Here is a 16,601-nt window from a genome sequence, read left to right on the forward strand (position 1 = left end):
TCAGACATTCTACATCTGTCTGTTAGTCGTGTCAGATATGAGATCTGGGATGTTTTCTTCCTCAGCAGTTGGTTTATACCCAAACATAAAAGTATTGACTATATAATACTTAACCAAGCATTATTACTTTCTGTGAACCGATTTTTTAATTTTTTATTTGCGTTCTTTAGCCTCAGTCATGCTTTCACTGCAGTAAATTCCACACAATCTTATGGAGGGGTGTTTTTTTAAACAGTGCAATATTATCATAGCTTTTTCAATAGCAATTGCAGAATTTGCAAAAGCACCTGTTTTACCTCTCCATGTTGCATGTTTTACCTCCCCATGTTGCATTCATGCTGTAATTTGTCCTTGAATTTCCATCAGTCCATGTCAGCTGGAAATCAGCTTTGATTGTTTTATTGCCTTTTTCCTGATGTTCCCTGCCTCTCCTGCCTCTTTTTATCAGGATTATTCATTCCTCACTTCTCTGAGGCATGATATACAAGTGGAAAATCACCTTGTTTTCTTCCTCCAGCTGCCTCTTGAGTTCCTCTGTCTGCTGGGTAAAGGCTTGTTTCCCTCTGATCAACTGTGAAATAAAAGATTCTTTTTCTTCTAGTTGTCGAGAAAATTCGCCTATTGGAAAAAAAAATATTCAAATAGTCATAGGCTGAGATGGTTCAAAAACACCCCACCTGCTCCTAAGTAGTCTCACTGATGGCAATGCAAGTGCTGAATTAAATCATTTGTGCGCTTGGTCGACTAGAATTTTTCTATCTCTGCCTCCCATTCTTTGAAATGGATGTTACTACAGTCCACAATAATTGCAACAAATATAGTATGGATTCTATTAAAATAAAATGCAATAAATACTACATTTTTCAATAATTATGATAAATACTGCACTTAACATTAGTTCTCGATAATTTCTTTGCTCAGATTAATACATTTGCTTTAGATCTATCCATATATACTTTTAGTGGTGGCCTTACTTCTTCACTCGGAGAAAATGAGTTGTAAACCAGAATAAGCTGCATGGGCTTTATTCTCATTGCTATCAGTAGGATTTAATTTTATTCTCATTGCTATCAGTAGGATTTAATTTTCTCGGAGCTGCATGTAGAGGCTATTTAAGGCATATTCTGTGAAGTGTCATGTGCAATTACAATTTTTGGAAATTGAGAGCGACACCGAGGCTCAAGGTCTATTGGGTGACCAGAAGCTGTGCATGGTGCCTCAAGAATCTGAATAACGTTTATTAATCTTCTCATGGAGCTGTGAATCTCTCACTTGTGCCACTTGCTAATGCTGTTCATGCAGCCCCAATACTCCCACTTGACTATCAACAGTAGTTTTTCACTACTGATGCTTATGCATAGATTGAAACACAGAGATCATGTTTAAAACCCAGAGCAGTTCTCTATTCAACATTAACAGTGCATTTGTAGCTGTTAACAGGAACTAATATAGGGGTCTAAAGGAGAAGGCAGTGGAAACCTTTGAGTATTTGTGGCTGAGTTTTTGAATCTGAATATTTGTTGTATGAGTTGTATAAGCATTACTTTTCCGCATCACAGAAAAGGGGAAAAAACCAATTATCCAACAACCCACATTTCTAAGATACACTTTAAGAAACAGAAATGCAGTTTCCTACAATGTAAGCCACAGTAAACCAGAAATATATGGGAGTAAATGAAGACTGTGTAAAAGCATCAGTGGGTGCTCTCACACCCCACTAATATTTCAAGGGCGATCTTCCATAGTGAAATACTTGGTCATATCTGATTGACAAGGAAGGGTGCAGTTTAAACATTAATGCTGATGTGTCAAGGCAAAGATAATATATATGTAGATAACATGTCTACAATGATTTTTATGGAAAGGGGGGATGGGACTATTCAAAATAAATAAATGTCAGGAGGAATGCCCATGTCTTCCAGAAATGTCCAAATTCACCATTCTCGGTGTGCAGACGTGCTTTCTGTGTGTTCAGATCATTGATCAGCCGCACATGCTCTTCATCTTTTGTCTTAATTTCACTGAACTGGTCTTCAAGGGCCCGGCACATCTTTTCCAGATTACTCTTTGTGAGGGGAGAAATTAAATACAATGTTTTAATTAACCAGAATCTACAGCAGAACAGTTAGTCACAATAAGGACATGCAACTGTCTACCTTGGCTTTGGAGACAGATTCCATATTACTGGCAAGGTCATCAATCTCCATCTTCAGCTCACTCTTCTCCTTCTCCAGCTTCTGTTTCACACGTTGCAGGTTATCAATTTGTTCCCCAAGTTCAGCTGCACTGTCTGCATGCTTCTTGCGGAGAGCAGCCATTGTGGCTTCATGGTGCAGAGTGGCCTCTTCAAGGTCCCTGCGCATTTTCTGGAATTCTGCCTCACGTTTCTTGTTCATCTCAATCTGAGCTGCGGTTGCCCCACCAGCTTCCTCCAGACGCTCACTGATCTCTTCAAGTTCTCTGGAGAGATCAGCCCGCTGCTTCTCTGCTTTGGCCCGAGATGCACGCTCAGCCTCAATCTCCTCCTCCAGTTCTTCCATACGGGCCTTTGGGAAATAAGATACAGAAATTTAACTATGCCACTGAAAACAGTAGAACTGAAAAGGAACTCTAGGTAGACCGTGCTCATGACTTTATAAACTAAAAGTAAAAAATCTTTATTTGCGTCAGCCACAAGCTATAGCAAAGGAATCAAATACAGTCAAATACAGATATAGCTAGATTGTTGGTTTTACAAAATACGTTCTGAGCTATGCAAATGAAAGAGTCAATAACTTTCCTTGACCACAAATAAGACATAAACAAGTGGGCTACTCTTTACTAGGCATTAAACAGGTTAGTCAAATGGTAGATCTAATTCTGATTGCCCCAGCTAAAAATTTTGCCGTGTTTGCTGTCACCTGGTAATCTTGGTCTGCAAGAAGGAAGGACAATGTAGCAGCGGATGAACAGCCTGGTATGGATGATAGAAGAGGAGTAATAACGCAGAGGTTAGGAGAATGCAGAGGCTAGGAGTACATGCACTACAGATTTGATACTGCCGTCTCTGCATGGACATAATCGTTTTGCACAGGTGAAGGCACGTCTGTATTTTAAAACTGTTAAGTTTTGCAGATGGGATGCAGATATGTGGAGGAGACTAGGTAGGAAAAAATCGTACCAAGGACAAAATTTTCTTATAGTGGCTAAATTATTCTGTTGCTCAATGTCATGTAAAGATAAAGGTAAAGGGACCCCTGACCATTAGGTCCAGTCGTGGCCGACTCTGGGGTTGCGGAGCTCATCTCGCTTTATTGGCCAAGCTAGCCAGCGTTCAGCTTCTGGGTCATGTGGCCAGCATGACTAAGCCGCTTCTGGCAAACCAGAGCAGCGCAGGGAAACGCCATTTACCTTCTCACCAGAGCGGTACCTATTTATCTACTTGCACTTTGACATGCTTTCGAACTGCTAGGCTGGCAGGAGAAGGAAACGAGCAACAGGCGCTCACCCCGCCACGGGGATTCAAACTGCCGACCTTCTGATCGGCAAGTCCTAGGCTTTGTGGTTTAACCCACAGTGCCACCCACGGCGCTCAATGTCATGTAGGCGCTGCCTAATTAAATTATTTGCTTTATCAAAAACCAGTGATAATAAATGTTGGGTGATAAATCAGAGTAGAGATTTTGAGTAACAGTTTTGGTCCAAGCACTCTCGTGACAGTCTTGCAATATTAAGGGTAATAGACTGGTAAGGGTTAAATTCAGACAAAGACAATAAGTACGGTAAATGCCCTGTACCAAATTTGTAATTCAATTGAGAGAAAGTTGGCCTCCAAGTGCAATGCAGTGTTTGAAACACAAGATGGCACTGATAATATTTGCCTTAAGTACTTGGATTGAACGGTTTCTATAAAGTCAGGGTGGGCATTAAGCCAAGTCTGTGCCCCCAGATAGTAGCTGGGCCAGGAGTAATCTAAAAGTACTAAATCATTGTATTATTTCAATAAAAACGTGTGTATAATAAGCAGTGCATGCATACTTATTTTATAAACCTATAATATTTCAGGTTCTCTGTGAAATGCATATGAACACAAATATATTCATAAACATCTCACATTAAGGAGAAAATATACACCTACAGTCAGTGGTTCCTTAAGACCAATCCGGAATTCCCTGGAGTAATACACTATTCTTCCTAAAGTGATTTTATCTAGCGTCTTCATACTAAGTGTGTATGTAGGTACAGTGGTACCTCAGGTTAAGTACTTAATTCATTCCGGAGGTCTGTATTTAACCTGAAACTGTTCTTAACCTGAAGCACCACTTTAGCTAATGGGGCCTCCTGCTGCTGCTGCCGCGCCGCCAGAGCATGATTTCTGTTCTCATCCTGAAGCAAAGTTCTTAACCTGAAGCACTTTTTCTGGGTTAGCGGAGTCTGTAACCTGAAGCGTATGTAACCTGAAGCGTATGTAACCCGAGGTACCACTGTATTCAATTTGAGGAAGAATATCATTTTAGAACCACTATATAAGCAGTGAATGTACATGAGGGGTGAGAGTGACCATAAAAACTGAGATTTCTGAGGCACAAAAGTTTTCTATGATCTACCTGTAGCTCTTTAATTTTTTTCTGTAGCTGAGAGCTTTGAGCCTGTTCATCCTCTATTTTTCCTTGCACCTGGCTGATTTCGAACTCTTTCCTGGTGAAGGAGGAAAAAAGAAAAGTAAGCATTTTAATGAGAAAGGTCAAATTTGAGATCCAATAACACAATATTAAAATCTCAGCAGTATACTTCTTCAGTTTTTCATCCATTTGCTGCTTGTCATTCTCCAGGTCCATGATAGATTCCTGAGACATCTTCAGATCCCCCTCCAGCTTCCTTTTAGCTCTCTCAAGATCCATACGAAGCTTCTTCTCTTGCTCCAAAGACCCTTCAAGCTAAACAGTGCATAAGAACAAGAGACACTGATTTAATGCTATTGTTTCAAAGAAGAGGGAGTAAATATAAAGCATTAGGAGTTTTGAAAGGCCAGTGGGCTAGATGCTGCTTTAGGCCTTAAAGCAGAGTCTTCTAAGCCCCTGCAAAGATGGCAATGCTAAAATAAAATTCAGTTCTTAGATATCCTATTAATAACAAAGTCTAATAAATACCAGCCAAACATGTTAGAAAAAGGCCCGCCTGAAACCTTGAAGAGGCAGCTGCTGGATGGACCAATGAGCTGATATGGTGTAACACAGCTTCCTATATTCCTAAGTTTACCTAGTTAAAAATATGTGAATATGTTTTGAGGCAAGTTCCCTTGCTCCTAAAAATGATCTACCACTTGCTGTCTTCAAAAAGAGAATATTCTTCAAAAAGGGAACTGTTAGGCTGGCAGTGGATTGACACATTTCATTACTGAAAATTACTTGAAGATACTAATAGTAATAGGGACATGGGTGGCGCTGTGGGTTAAACCACAGAGCCTAGGACCTGCCGATCGGAAGGTTGGCAGTTCAAATCCCCGCGACGGGGTGAGCTCCTGTTGCTCGGTCCCTGCTCCTGCCAACCTAGCAGTTCGAAAGCACGTCAAAGTGCAAGTAGATAAATAGGTTCCGCTCCAGCGGGAAGGTAAATGGCATTTCCGTGTGCTGCTCTGGTTTGCCAGAAGTGGCTTAGTCATGCTGGCCACATGAGCCGGCTCCCTCAGCCAATAAAGCGAGATGAGCACTGCAACCCCAGAGTTGGTCACGACTGGACCTCATGATCAGGGGTCCCTTTACCTTTACTAATAGTAATAATTTATTATTACGGTCAAAGACCAGTTCAAAAAGCACAACTGAGACTGCTTTCACAAGAATGAAACAGACATTTAAAACAATATACAATAACAGCTTATAGATTAAAATTAAAATAGTCGCACGAACGCAAAAGGACCTAAGGTTAAACTAACGTGCATATTGCCCCTGGGATGCCCAGGAGGCCGGCTATGGCAGTTTTCCTAGCAATCTATTTGTTGCAGGGGGTGTTCTACACCTACAAATCTGCGCGCAGAATCTGGCGACCATCCGGGTCATCTTGTGATTTTTGCCTAAGAGGAGAAAATTTAGTTTAGGCTTGTCTGGAAGGTCAGCAAGTCTCACCAGATAGGGGTCGATGGTATCTCTACGTGCCTCATTGTAAAAAGGACATCTTAAAAAATAAGTGTTCAGGGCTTCCTATTTCCCCTAATGGGCAGGCGCAAAGTCTCTGAGCGTACAGGACTTTTCCAAAAGATCCTTCCAGAACCAGCAAGGGCAGAGCCGAACTTCTGGCAAGAGTAAAGGCCCTTACTTGAAGATATTTATGCCCACGTTTAGTCAGTTAAATGGTGCCTCAGGTTGCATTAGTTCTGTGCTCTCACTGCCTTCCTAAGCCTGGAGGAGAGGACTGATGATATCAGGCAGATATAGAACTGAGGACTAGTACAAAAAAAAGATTTAGCAGGTTCAACATTGGTTCTAGCCAGTGTGTATAACTGCAAATAGACTTCATTTCTCCCAGTGCTTTTATTGTGTCCTCTCAACACTAAAAATTCTCTTACATCATCAACTTGCTGTTCAAGTTTCGATTTGGTTTTGGACAGAGTGTTCACTTTGTCTTCCTCTGCCTGGAGGTCATCTAAAGTCTGCTGGTGAGCTTCTTGGAGGCTTTTCTTCTCTTTGGTGAGCTTGGAGATGTTTTCGTCCAAAGCTGCCATCTCCTCAGTAAGATTTTTAACCTAAGAAACAATAAAGACCTCCATTTATGAGTGTTTTCTTATTACGGGTGATTATATGCAGTCTTATGAGTGAGAAAATAACATAGGGTAATACGCAACTAAGTCATATGCTGAGTAGACCCACTGAAGTAAATGGATGTAAGGAAGTTGTTCATTGATTTCAGTGGGTCTACTCTTGAGTATGATATCACCCAAAGGCTGGTGTCTACTAAAATCCTATACATATGTAACGAGCAGCACTAGTTACAGATGTGGAAACCCAATGAGACTTTCCTCAGAAATGCCTCCTGACCTCTTCATTACAAAAGTGAAATAGTGCAATAAAGCACACTGAGTTACACAGTAAGATTGGGTAAAAGCGGATTTTCTCTCTTTTTTGCCCATGAAATTTAAAAATACAAATGTTACGAGTAGAAAAAAAATCCCCTTCACAAAATGCAAAGGGCCAAGCATAATCTTCCAACAGGACTAGTAGGAAGAATTCTGTCAGGCAAGTTAAATATATTTTGCAACCAAATAAAAAATCAGTTTCATTATTCTGCACTCTCCAATTTATGGACATTAATGTGGAATTAATGAAGTTAAGATAGGGCTCATCCACACTTACCTTTGCTCTGCATTTCTAGGAACAGGTCCGTGTTTTAACGTTCCCTGTCTGAGCATCCCCGCCCCTCATCCCAGGCACTTTCCCTGCGAAAACCTGTTCTTTAGTGTTGAATCAGAGCAAATGGCAAGCCACAGAAAACCAAAATTGCTGTTTGTTCTGATTCAGCATTAAAGAGCAGGTTTTCCTGGAGGAAGCAGTGGGGCAAAAAAATAAAAAAGGGCTCAGATTTGGACCAGAAAAGCGTGGGCCTGTGCCTAGAAAGCACGGGGCAAAAAGTTAAGTGTGGATGAGCCCTTAGTCATGTCTACTCTGAATAGGGACAGCACTGGATACAACCTGATACATTATTAGATTTTTTTTCTAATCAGTCTCAAAGATCCAAAGCAAGACGTATAACATTCCCTTTTGAACTCACAACTCTGTAAAAAAAAAAACAATCCTGAGATATCATTTGATTTGCTCAGGGCCACCTACTGAGCTTCATGGCAGCACTGAAAAATAGGAATCTGGATGCTGAACATCTAAACCCCAAACTCCAAATGCTGCAATACAAAAGTTGAAGGAACAAACCAGTAGCCAAAACTTCTTAAGTTTAAGTTAGTTATCTTTTCCTTCCTTTCCTTAATACAGTGGTACATCATGTTACATACGCTTCAGGTTACATACACTTCAGGTTGCAGACTCTGCTAACCCAGAAATAGTACCTCGGGTTAAGAACTTCAGGATGAGAACAGAAATCGTGCTCCGACAGTGCAAGGCCCCATTAGCTAAAGCAGTGCTTCAGGTTAAGAACAGTTTCAGGTTAAGAATGGAGCTCCGGAACGAATTAAGTACTTAACCCGAGTTACCACTCTACTGATTTAAAATGATACTTTCATGTTGGCAGGGGGACAGAACCGAGAGGGGTCGTAATGGCACTATGACTCTGTAGTCTCTTTTCACCTTGTTTTCCGTTGCATGCTTCTCCTTCTCCACTTTGGCCAATGTTAGTTCCAAGTCATCAATGTCTTTCTTCAGCTCTGAGCACTCATCTTCAAGTTTCCTCTTCTTGGCCGTCAACTCGGCATTCATCTCCTCCTCATCCTCCAGCCTTTCAGTCAACTCTTTTATCTTAGCTTCTAGCTGAATCTTACTTTTGATGAGTCCATCGCACCTTTCCTCAGCATCTGCTAAACTTTCACTTTCCTATAGAACGAAAAGAAGAAGCCAGACATGTGTATTTGTTTTTTAATATAAAAATCAGGAGTGCTGCTGTGATTAGTGCCACTGAATCCTCTGTCAAGCAGGACTAGATGGCAGTATGCTTTTTCCAGAAGCTCATCTATGAGATCTAGATTGTCAAGTAACCAGGTTGAAGGTTATTGCTCTCAGCTTGCCCACTGAGTGTTCTCTCTACAATGGACGGTGGTAATCAGAAGTGCAACTAGGAGAACACACGTTACTTACAGACTGAACTTGAAGCTGAAGGTCATTCTTCTCTTGCACCAAAGTCACCATTTTTTCCTCAAGCTCCTTTCGTTTTGCTTCCGACTTTGCAAGATCTTCTTTAGTTTTCTCAAATTCTTCTTTCATGTTGGCCATCTCTTTCTCTGATTCAGCACTCTTTAGCAAGGGCTTGATCTTGAAATATAACTTCATCCAGGGCCAGTGCTTGACGTTCATGAATGAACGGACATTGTACTGAATTACATAAATTGATTCTCTGCGAATGTATGGAAAGAAAGGGACTTAAGCGGAAAGTGATTTCAGAGGCACATGTTTCAATACTTAATTAAGCACTGATCTTTATCAGTGGTAATCTCCTAAAGCAGACTGGTCAATTACAGGTAGAAGATATTCTTTTTTAAAAAAATATTTTTATTAAGGATTTTCTTGTTTTACAGAAGTGTAGTGCCTCGTATTTTTTTTCTTCTTCCATGTAACATTTTTACAAATCCGTTTCATTTGTTGAGGCATTAGGGGGAGAAGAAAAAAGAAAGAAAAAAGAAAGGGGGGTGGAGAGAGGGAAGATGGATGGGGGTGGGGTCGGGTGGCGGTGTTTCTATTATGTTTAATGTATGTAGAGTTTGGTGTCAGCGTTGCTTGTGTTGTTCACTTGTGTTCCTTTGGTGGTGAGAGAGGTTGGGGTTGGCCTAGGGTGTGATTGTTTGCTTGTGATTGGCTGTGGTGATCTTTGTTTTCGTGTGTGAGTGAGGTGGGTGTGTGTTTTGGATCAGGTTAGCCATATTCTTCATTATTTGTTATATTGGCCCTTATATGTAGACCTGAGGAGCCACTTTCTAAAACTTACTTGCTCATGGAAGCAATTATCCCTCAATGGAGCAGGTTCAGTGGTTACTCCAATGTGTTAGTGACTTATAAAGCGGCCTTTATAAAATGACTTATAAAATTGCCTTTCTCATGCTGGTGGCAAGCAAGATTAGGAAAAAGGAATTGGACAACATAGTTGTGAACTGTAACAGGGATTTAGGGGTCTATATCTGTAGTCTCACTAGAAATTGACGACTCTGTTTTAGTTGATGCCTTGATTTATATTTTGCATCTGAAATTGTTTGTGTTTCTATGCTTTGGCATGGGCCTTCAGCTAGCACAATAAACTCAAACTGGTCGTTTCCAGATAAAAAGAGGGCGGAGGAATTCCAAATTACCTGCATTACATTTGTAGCATAAAAGAGCAACAAGCTTTGCCAAAGCAAGGTTCAAATGCTGAAGATGAGAAAGTAACAGTGCCAGATTTTGCATCAAAAATACATATCCTAGCTCTGTCAAAAGTTTAGGTATGAGACAGGGAACTAAGTATGACACTGTATGGCCTTCATTCTGTACAGAAGACCATACATTTAATACAGACATATTCTGACATTAATTTGTACAAACAAGTTCTAGTGAGCTGCTCTCTGGAGGTTCAGCAAGGAAATGGCTAGTTACCTTCTTGCATTCATCTTTTGGAATTCAAGCCTCATGAGGTAACCTCTGCACATAGCTTGTGTGTGGGTGATGAGGGCTACCAGTTTCTCATCTCTCATCTCTTCCAGCAACCCAAGGAGGCCAGCCTTGAAGAATACCTGTGATGTTTTGGTAAGTTTGAAACAAAAGTTATCACTAAACAAGCACATAGTACTAACAAAGGGAGAGGAAAGTGGTATGTGAAGTGGGTGATCCTTACCCCTTCTCTATCTTTTATTCTTGCTCTCAGCACTATTGTCATGTTAAAGAGAAAGGGTGCTGGTATGTGTGTGGGAGGGGAGAGAAACAGAAAGAGACTTCTGTCCAAGACTTCTGGTTAGCTCAGGAAATTTCTTCAGGTTTTTCAGGAAAAATCCCAAGCCAGTGTCATGACACCAGGTTGTGGCTCATCGTTTTAGGAGGATGAGGCCACATATTCAGAAGGATCAGCAGGCCTTGAACCAGCCTTGAACACCATCTCTGCCCTGGAAGCCCCAGTACAAGAGGAACTTATATGGCTCACACCTCTCCAGCCTGAGGAGGTTGCAATGCTGTCTTTTTACCCTTTAGGACTCCTGCCCTGAAGGCAGCTGAGCCATGTGGTCCCCCATGATGTTGGAAACAAAGCAGACTGTGCTTACTAGAGGCAGAGCCAGCCACCCAGACAGAGCTACAGGTCTGAACCTTGCCATGCTTATCTTATCTTGGTGAACCTGAACCTATGACTATGTCTGTCCTGTCCAGCTTACAACCATATCCTTCCAACCTTCTGTCTGGGACCAACAGTCAATCATAGGAGAGCTGAGGAGAGCTCATCCCTTTCTAATCACATTGCCATTGAATGGAGAAAGAAGCATAATATGCAGTGGCTGCTTTCCATGCTTTTGGAGATTACATTCACATGAGTAAAAATATCTTAATGGGGAATTAAAAAGGTAAAGGAACCCCCGACCATTAGGTCCAGTCGTGACCAACTCTGGGGTTGCGACGCTCATCTCGCTTTATTGGCCGAGGGAGCCGGTGTACAGCTTCCAGGTCATGTGGCCAGCATGACTAAGCTGCTTCTGGCAAACCAGAGCAGCGCATGGAAACACCATTTACCTTCCCACTGGAGCGGTACCTATTTATCTACTTGCACTTTGACATGCTTTCGAACTGCTAGGTTGGCAGGAGCAGGGACCAAGCAACGGGAGCTCACCCCGTCGCGGGGATTCAAACCGCTGACCTTCTGATCGGCAAGTCCTAGGCTCTGTGGTTTAACACACAGCGCCACCCGCGTCCCAAAGGGGAATCAGCCATGCATAAATAAATTAGGCAACCCAAATATACTACCTGTTCTTTTCTATCGTTCTCCTCTCATGCACTTCATCCATTTTTTATTTGCTGGAAACAACTGTCAAACTCCGTGCTTGTATATACCTTAGTATGGCCAAATCTGTACTGATTATGATCCACATCAATGGAAGAGAGAAGCTTCTCAGAAGCCTTCTTGCTGTCAATAAACTGGCCTTCAGGAATTGCAGAGGCATTAAGAATTTTGTAGCTGTGGTAGGAAAGGCAGAAATGAACAGAGAGGTAGGAGAACTGAAGTCAGTAACACAATACACTAGGGTCTTAATGGGGAAACAGTATCCAAATAAGGAGAACAGTAGAAAAATATACATGGGAGCTCTTCACACACGCACACACGTGGGAGTGACATCTACACTATTACTGGACAGTGCTGGACAGTAAATGAGCATTCCAAACACGTGAATGGGCTCTTTTCTACACAAATGGAACCCTTCCTCCCATTAGAATGTTTCTCAGGTGGCAGAGACCCAAGGAGTGTGATCATTCCCACCCTTTTAGTTAGTAGTAGTAATAATATTAATAATAATTTATTATTTATACCTGCCCATCTGGCTGGGTTTCCCCAGCCACTCTGGGTGGCTTCCAGCAAATATTAAAATACAATCATTCATCAAATATTAAAAACTGCCCTAAACAGATTTGCCTTCAGATGTCTTCTAAAAGTCAGATAGTTGTTTATTTCTTTGATTATTTATACACACTTCCTGATAGTATGGAAGGCGCTACATGGAAGCAGTTCCCGTGTGTGTGTGTGTGTGTGTGTGTGTGTGTGTGTATGTAGAGGATGTGTGACAAATCTATCATTCTCAGATCCAATTCACATGGGGACCGAGTAGCATGTAAAAATATGAGTTGATTTAGTCACCACTGAAGCTCAGACACTTGTAAAGCGATCATAGTGCATCTGTACGATAGCTTTTCACAACTGGTGAAATGCCAAATATATGAAAGTGCTATAATCCAGATGCAATCACACACTTTGCTGTAAACTGAAACACGTTTTGAGTCAGTCTACATTTCTCCATGTTGAAAGGGTTACAACAGTTGTTGATACAGAAGAGAACATCTTCTGAATTTTTCAACTGCCATGTGCTCCATAAAATGAACTGAGAACACAGGACCAGCTAAATAAATGCATGAGTGTAATGACCTCTGCTTGTGCAATGGAACTCCCCCCTCACCACACGCACCTTGTGCTATTCCCAAATCTGCTCCAAAGGGTTGGGGGAATCACTAGAAAAGATTTAGAGGATATGCAGGGAAAGAGGGGAGATCGAAGTCCCATTGGGGAAGTGAAAGGCACAACCCAGTGATAACAAGTAGCTTCTATGAACTACCCCAATAGGAATAAGTAAGCTCTCAGATAAATATAAAAAAGCAGCTAGTATTAATCTGATAGCAGAAATCATCTGTCAAAATGAATATTCAGCTAATAGTCCAGGCTTCCTCAACCTTGGCCCTCAAGTTGTTTTTGGCCTACAACTCCCATGATCCCTAGCTAGCAGGACCTGTAGTCAGGGATGCTGGGAATTGTAGTCTCAAAACATCTGGAGGGCCGAGGTTGAGGAAGACTGTAATAGACCATGTGGCCATAAGACACCCAGAATCTAACTGAATATGTTACAACCAATATGGTTATATCTTATACAAGTGAGAATCAGATACTTCCTAAAAGCACCCCCCCCATTAGAGCACCACACCCTTCATTACATACGTTTAATTGTTATTTATACAACCAAGAAAATAGAGTAAAACATTAATATCAGTTTGTTTCTACTCTCTTTTCAGCAATATTTAGAGGGCCAAATAGTTCAGGAACAAAAATGAAACTATACAATCTCTCCTCTAAAGACTCTGCAGTTATTGACTAAATTCTGGGTCTTTCTGACTAGGTGCTGAAACGGCCTATACAAAAGAATATATTTATGAAATATCAACTTCAGCAATTGCAAAAAGTAGTCTTTTTATATTGTTAGAGGAAAGTGTACCGTTGCTTAAAGTCAGCATATATGATTCTGCTGGGGAAGCCTTTCCTACAGATCCGAATACCTTCCAACACCCCGTTACACCGCAGCTGGTGCATCACCAGATGATGGTCCATTTCACCTTTAAAACCAAAGGAGAAAGGGGAAATTAAGAAAGAATGTCAAATTTATAGGTAGAGTTATAATTTCATGAAATATGGGTCACCTGACATGGCTAGACAAATCGTAAGAACTTAACTAAAATATTGGGGAATATTGTTTATGTTTGCCGCTATGTTATGTATTTTTGTGTTTTTATAATGCAAACTGCCCTGTGATCCTCAGCTGACAGGTGGTATAGAAATGTAATTAATAAAATAAAGGCCAGATTTATAATCTTGGCAGGAATCTACAGTTTAAACTTGGGAATTTGAAAGCTTTTTGATACTACTTAATAAACTTAGCTCTTAAGTGCCTTATATCAAAGTGGCACATTTGCTTGGGAGACTGATGTTTGGGGGAAAATGAACTCCTGAGCAAGGAGATCTTGTAGCCATTCAAAGTCATATAGTTTGCCTGATCATTAAATTATTCATAATAAAATAAATTTACCAACTTCAGATAGAGGAATGATTCAACACAACGAGGCAAAGTAACTCACCGGGCGTCTTAGTCTCATTAGGAATTAGACAGCGCACAAAGTGAGGATGAGTGCTTCTCAGATTGGTCATCAGCTTGTTTAAATTCTCCTGTATCAGAAGAAAAGAAATGGGTTCTAAATGCAGTAGCACACAGGTCTGTTTCCCTTGTTAATCTATACTATAAAGGGGAGAGCTGAAAGAAGTGCCACATACTCTGAATACAGCGGATACTGTCTGGAAAGAGCCACCCTTCTTCTTGGCACCTTTCTTGCTGCCACCGCTGTCACCTTTCAAACAAAACAGCAGCCGTGTGAGATGCTGTACTCTTAACTAGAATCCTCCCTGTCCCTTGAGATATTAAATAGCATACAAACACATTTTCATTCAGCTAGCTCTGTGATGGCTGGGAAAGAGATGAGGTAGTAGATGAGTTTCCTGTTTTTGGACACAATCCAGGAGAAGTAGTTGCATTTAAGAGTAACATGTAAATACCAGTGAAATCAGTAGAACTAGTTTGTCACAATTAATTTAAGCCCCACTGATTTTAATGGGAGAACTAACTTTCTCTGGATTGGAGCTAATATCTATGAGAATTGAATTCAATGACACAACAAACAGTGGCAGGAAAGCTGACCTCTGGTGCAGATATTATTATTTATACCCTGCTCTTTTTTCCCTGACGGACACAGAAATCCAAAGTAATCTTTTCCCTTTTAGTTCAATTTAAAACTTAAGTTTGCAAGAGAACTTTCATTTTGGTTCTTTAGTGTCTTACCAAAACTGCAAGAATCAGTATCCCCAAAACTTGCCAAGTTTCTATTCCCCTACATATTATTTATTATTATAATTTATTGAGTTTATATATTGCCCTATACCCGGAGGTCTCATCTGACCTTACATAGTCTCATCTGACCTTACAATTCCCTACGTGCGTCTAGAATAGATGAGCAAGATGTCAGCCTGGGCTATGAATGGGAGCTACGTATATGGCTTCTGTGTAGCTATGTAGACACATGGACCCAGGCGAAGCAATTCTTCGGATTCCCTATCAGAATGGCTGAATCAAGAGATTCAAACAGAGGTAAACAAGAAGCAAAATATGTTAAACAGATTTATGCTTTTCAGAAACAGTGCTTACCTGCATCTGTACCAGCATAGTTGGAATAAAGGAAGGACAACAATTTCAGGGATGATTTCTGATACAGTCCTACAATTGTTTCATTCAGGGGGTCCTTGTTCTTGTCCAGCCACCCACTGATGTTGTAGTCCACAGTGCCAGCATAATGGACCAAGGAGAAGTGGGCCTCAGCCTTGCCTTTGACAGGCTTGGGTTTCTGGAAGTTGTTGCTTTTGCCAAGATGCTGGTCATAGAGCTTGTTCTTGAAAGATGTGTCTGTTGCCTTGGGGAACATGCACTCTTCTTCTAGGATGGAGAAAATGCCCATTGGCTGGAGGGAACAAGAAGATCAGATGTAGAGAAACAGACATTGTTCAGTGGACTGTACAATGCATCGCTGTTCTGCATCACAAGTACTATTCTGGAGCATTGCTATTGCCTCTGAATGTAAAGTTAATAACTATATATTGACATTAAATGACACAAGGCATTATTATTTTTTACTGATTCAAAACCAACAGTTTCTGTTGCAAATCAGTTTTTGCTGTCACGAAAGCACCAAATATGAGAGGCGGATGGAGTCATGTGTGATGCAACAGATACACTGTTGGGTTCAAATGCTTGCTACTATAATTCAATCTAACCTACGCAGCAGGACCACTGGGAGTGCAAAATGTGACACGTTTGTAAACTGCCTCGAAAAACCTGTTGGAGAGATAGGTTATATTGAATACATTAAACCAAAGGCACCCTCCAATCGATACGACTTTCATGATCGTCATTATGATCATGATCATCAGAGCTTTCCAAGAAATGAGCTAAGCCTAGCCCCTGCTCAACTTATTTAATATCCTGGGCCCAGTTAGCCTTACTGAATCTTTTCACTGTGTTCCACTGCAACTTGTTTGTGTCCCTGTATCAGCTTCCTCTCTCTGAAAATTCCTTGTCGAATAGAATCAGGCCACGCAGGTGTGCTGTATACAGGTGCACCTCATCTTCATGCTCTTCCATGATCTACTACTTGTCTAAGCCCTGCAACGTTCTTCTCAGATCCTCAGCCCTTCATGCCCACCTGTCCCATTTGCCTTGCTTTCTGTTGACTCTGCCATTCCCATCTCATCATTTGTGATGGCATGGTTCACCCACTCACCTTGTTTAGTATGGGATAAAAATACCACAAAGGAACAACTGTTTAAGTAGTAAGTCAGAATTATAGGTTGAACTGCTCAAGTACAGAAATTCATTTAATTGCAGG

General features: G+C 41.1%; 1 protein-coding gene across 1 annotated transcript in view; it reads right to left on the reverse strand.

The window, feature by feature from the left end:
• Positions 1 to 16,601, reverse strand: part of LOC128407574 (myosin-4-like) — a 39,920-nt gene that overhangs the window by 13,758 nt on the left and 9,561 nt on the right. Inside the window, exons 16-29 of the mRNA XM_053376085.1 lie at positions 15,368 to 15,677; positions 14,443 to 14,516; positions 14,250 to 14,337; positions 13,613 to 13,730; positions 11,691 to 11,814; positions 10,254 to 10,390; positions 8,772 to 9,027; positions 8,268 to 8,510; positions 6,542 to 6,718; positions 4,771 to 4,916; positions 4,587 to 4,677; positions 2,157 to 2,546; positions 1,939 to 2,065; positions 500 to 618 (exon numbers count right to left, since the gene is read on the reverse strand). Coding sequence (XP_053232060.1) covers positions 500 to 618; positions 1,939 to 2,065; positions 2,157 to 2,546; positions 4,587 to 4,677; positions 4,771 to 4,916; positions 6,542 to 6,718; positions 8,268 to 8,510; positions 8,772 to 9,027; positions 10,254 to 10,390; positions 11,691 to 11,814; positions 13,613 to 13,730; positions 14,250 to 14,337; positions 14,443 to 14,516; positions 15,368 to 15,677 — 2,400 coding nt within the window. The remainder of the gene's footprint in view (positions 1 to 499; positions 619 to 1,938; positions 2,066 to 2,156; positions 2,547 to 4,586; positions 4,678 to 4,770; positions 4,917 to 6,541; positions 6,719 to 8,267; positions 8,511 to 8,771; positions 9,028 to 10,253; positions 10,391 to 11,690; positions 11,815 to 13,612; positions 13,731 to 14,249; positions 14,338 to 14,442; positions 14,517 to 15,367; positions 15,678 to 16,601) is intronic.

Source organism: Podarcis raffonei, chromosome 2 (assembly GCF_027172205.1).
Source record: "Podarcis raffonei isolate rPodRaf1 chromosome 2, rPodRaf1.pri, whole genome shotgun sequence".
NCBI lineage: Eukaryota > Metazoa > Chordata > Lepidosauria > Squamata > Lacertidae > Podarcis > Podarcis raffonei.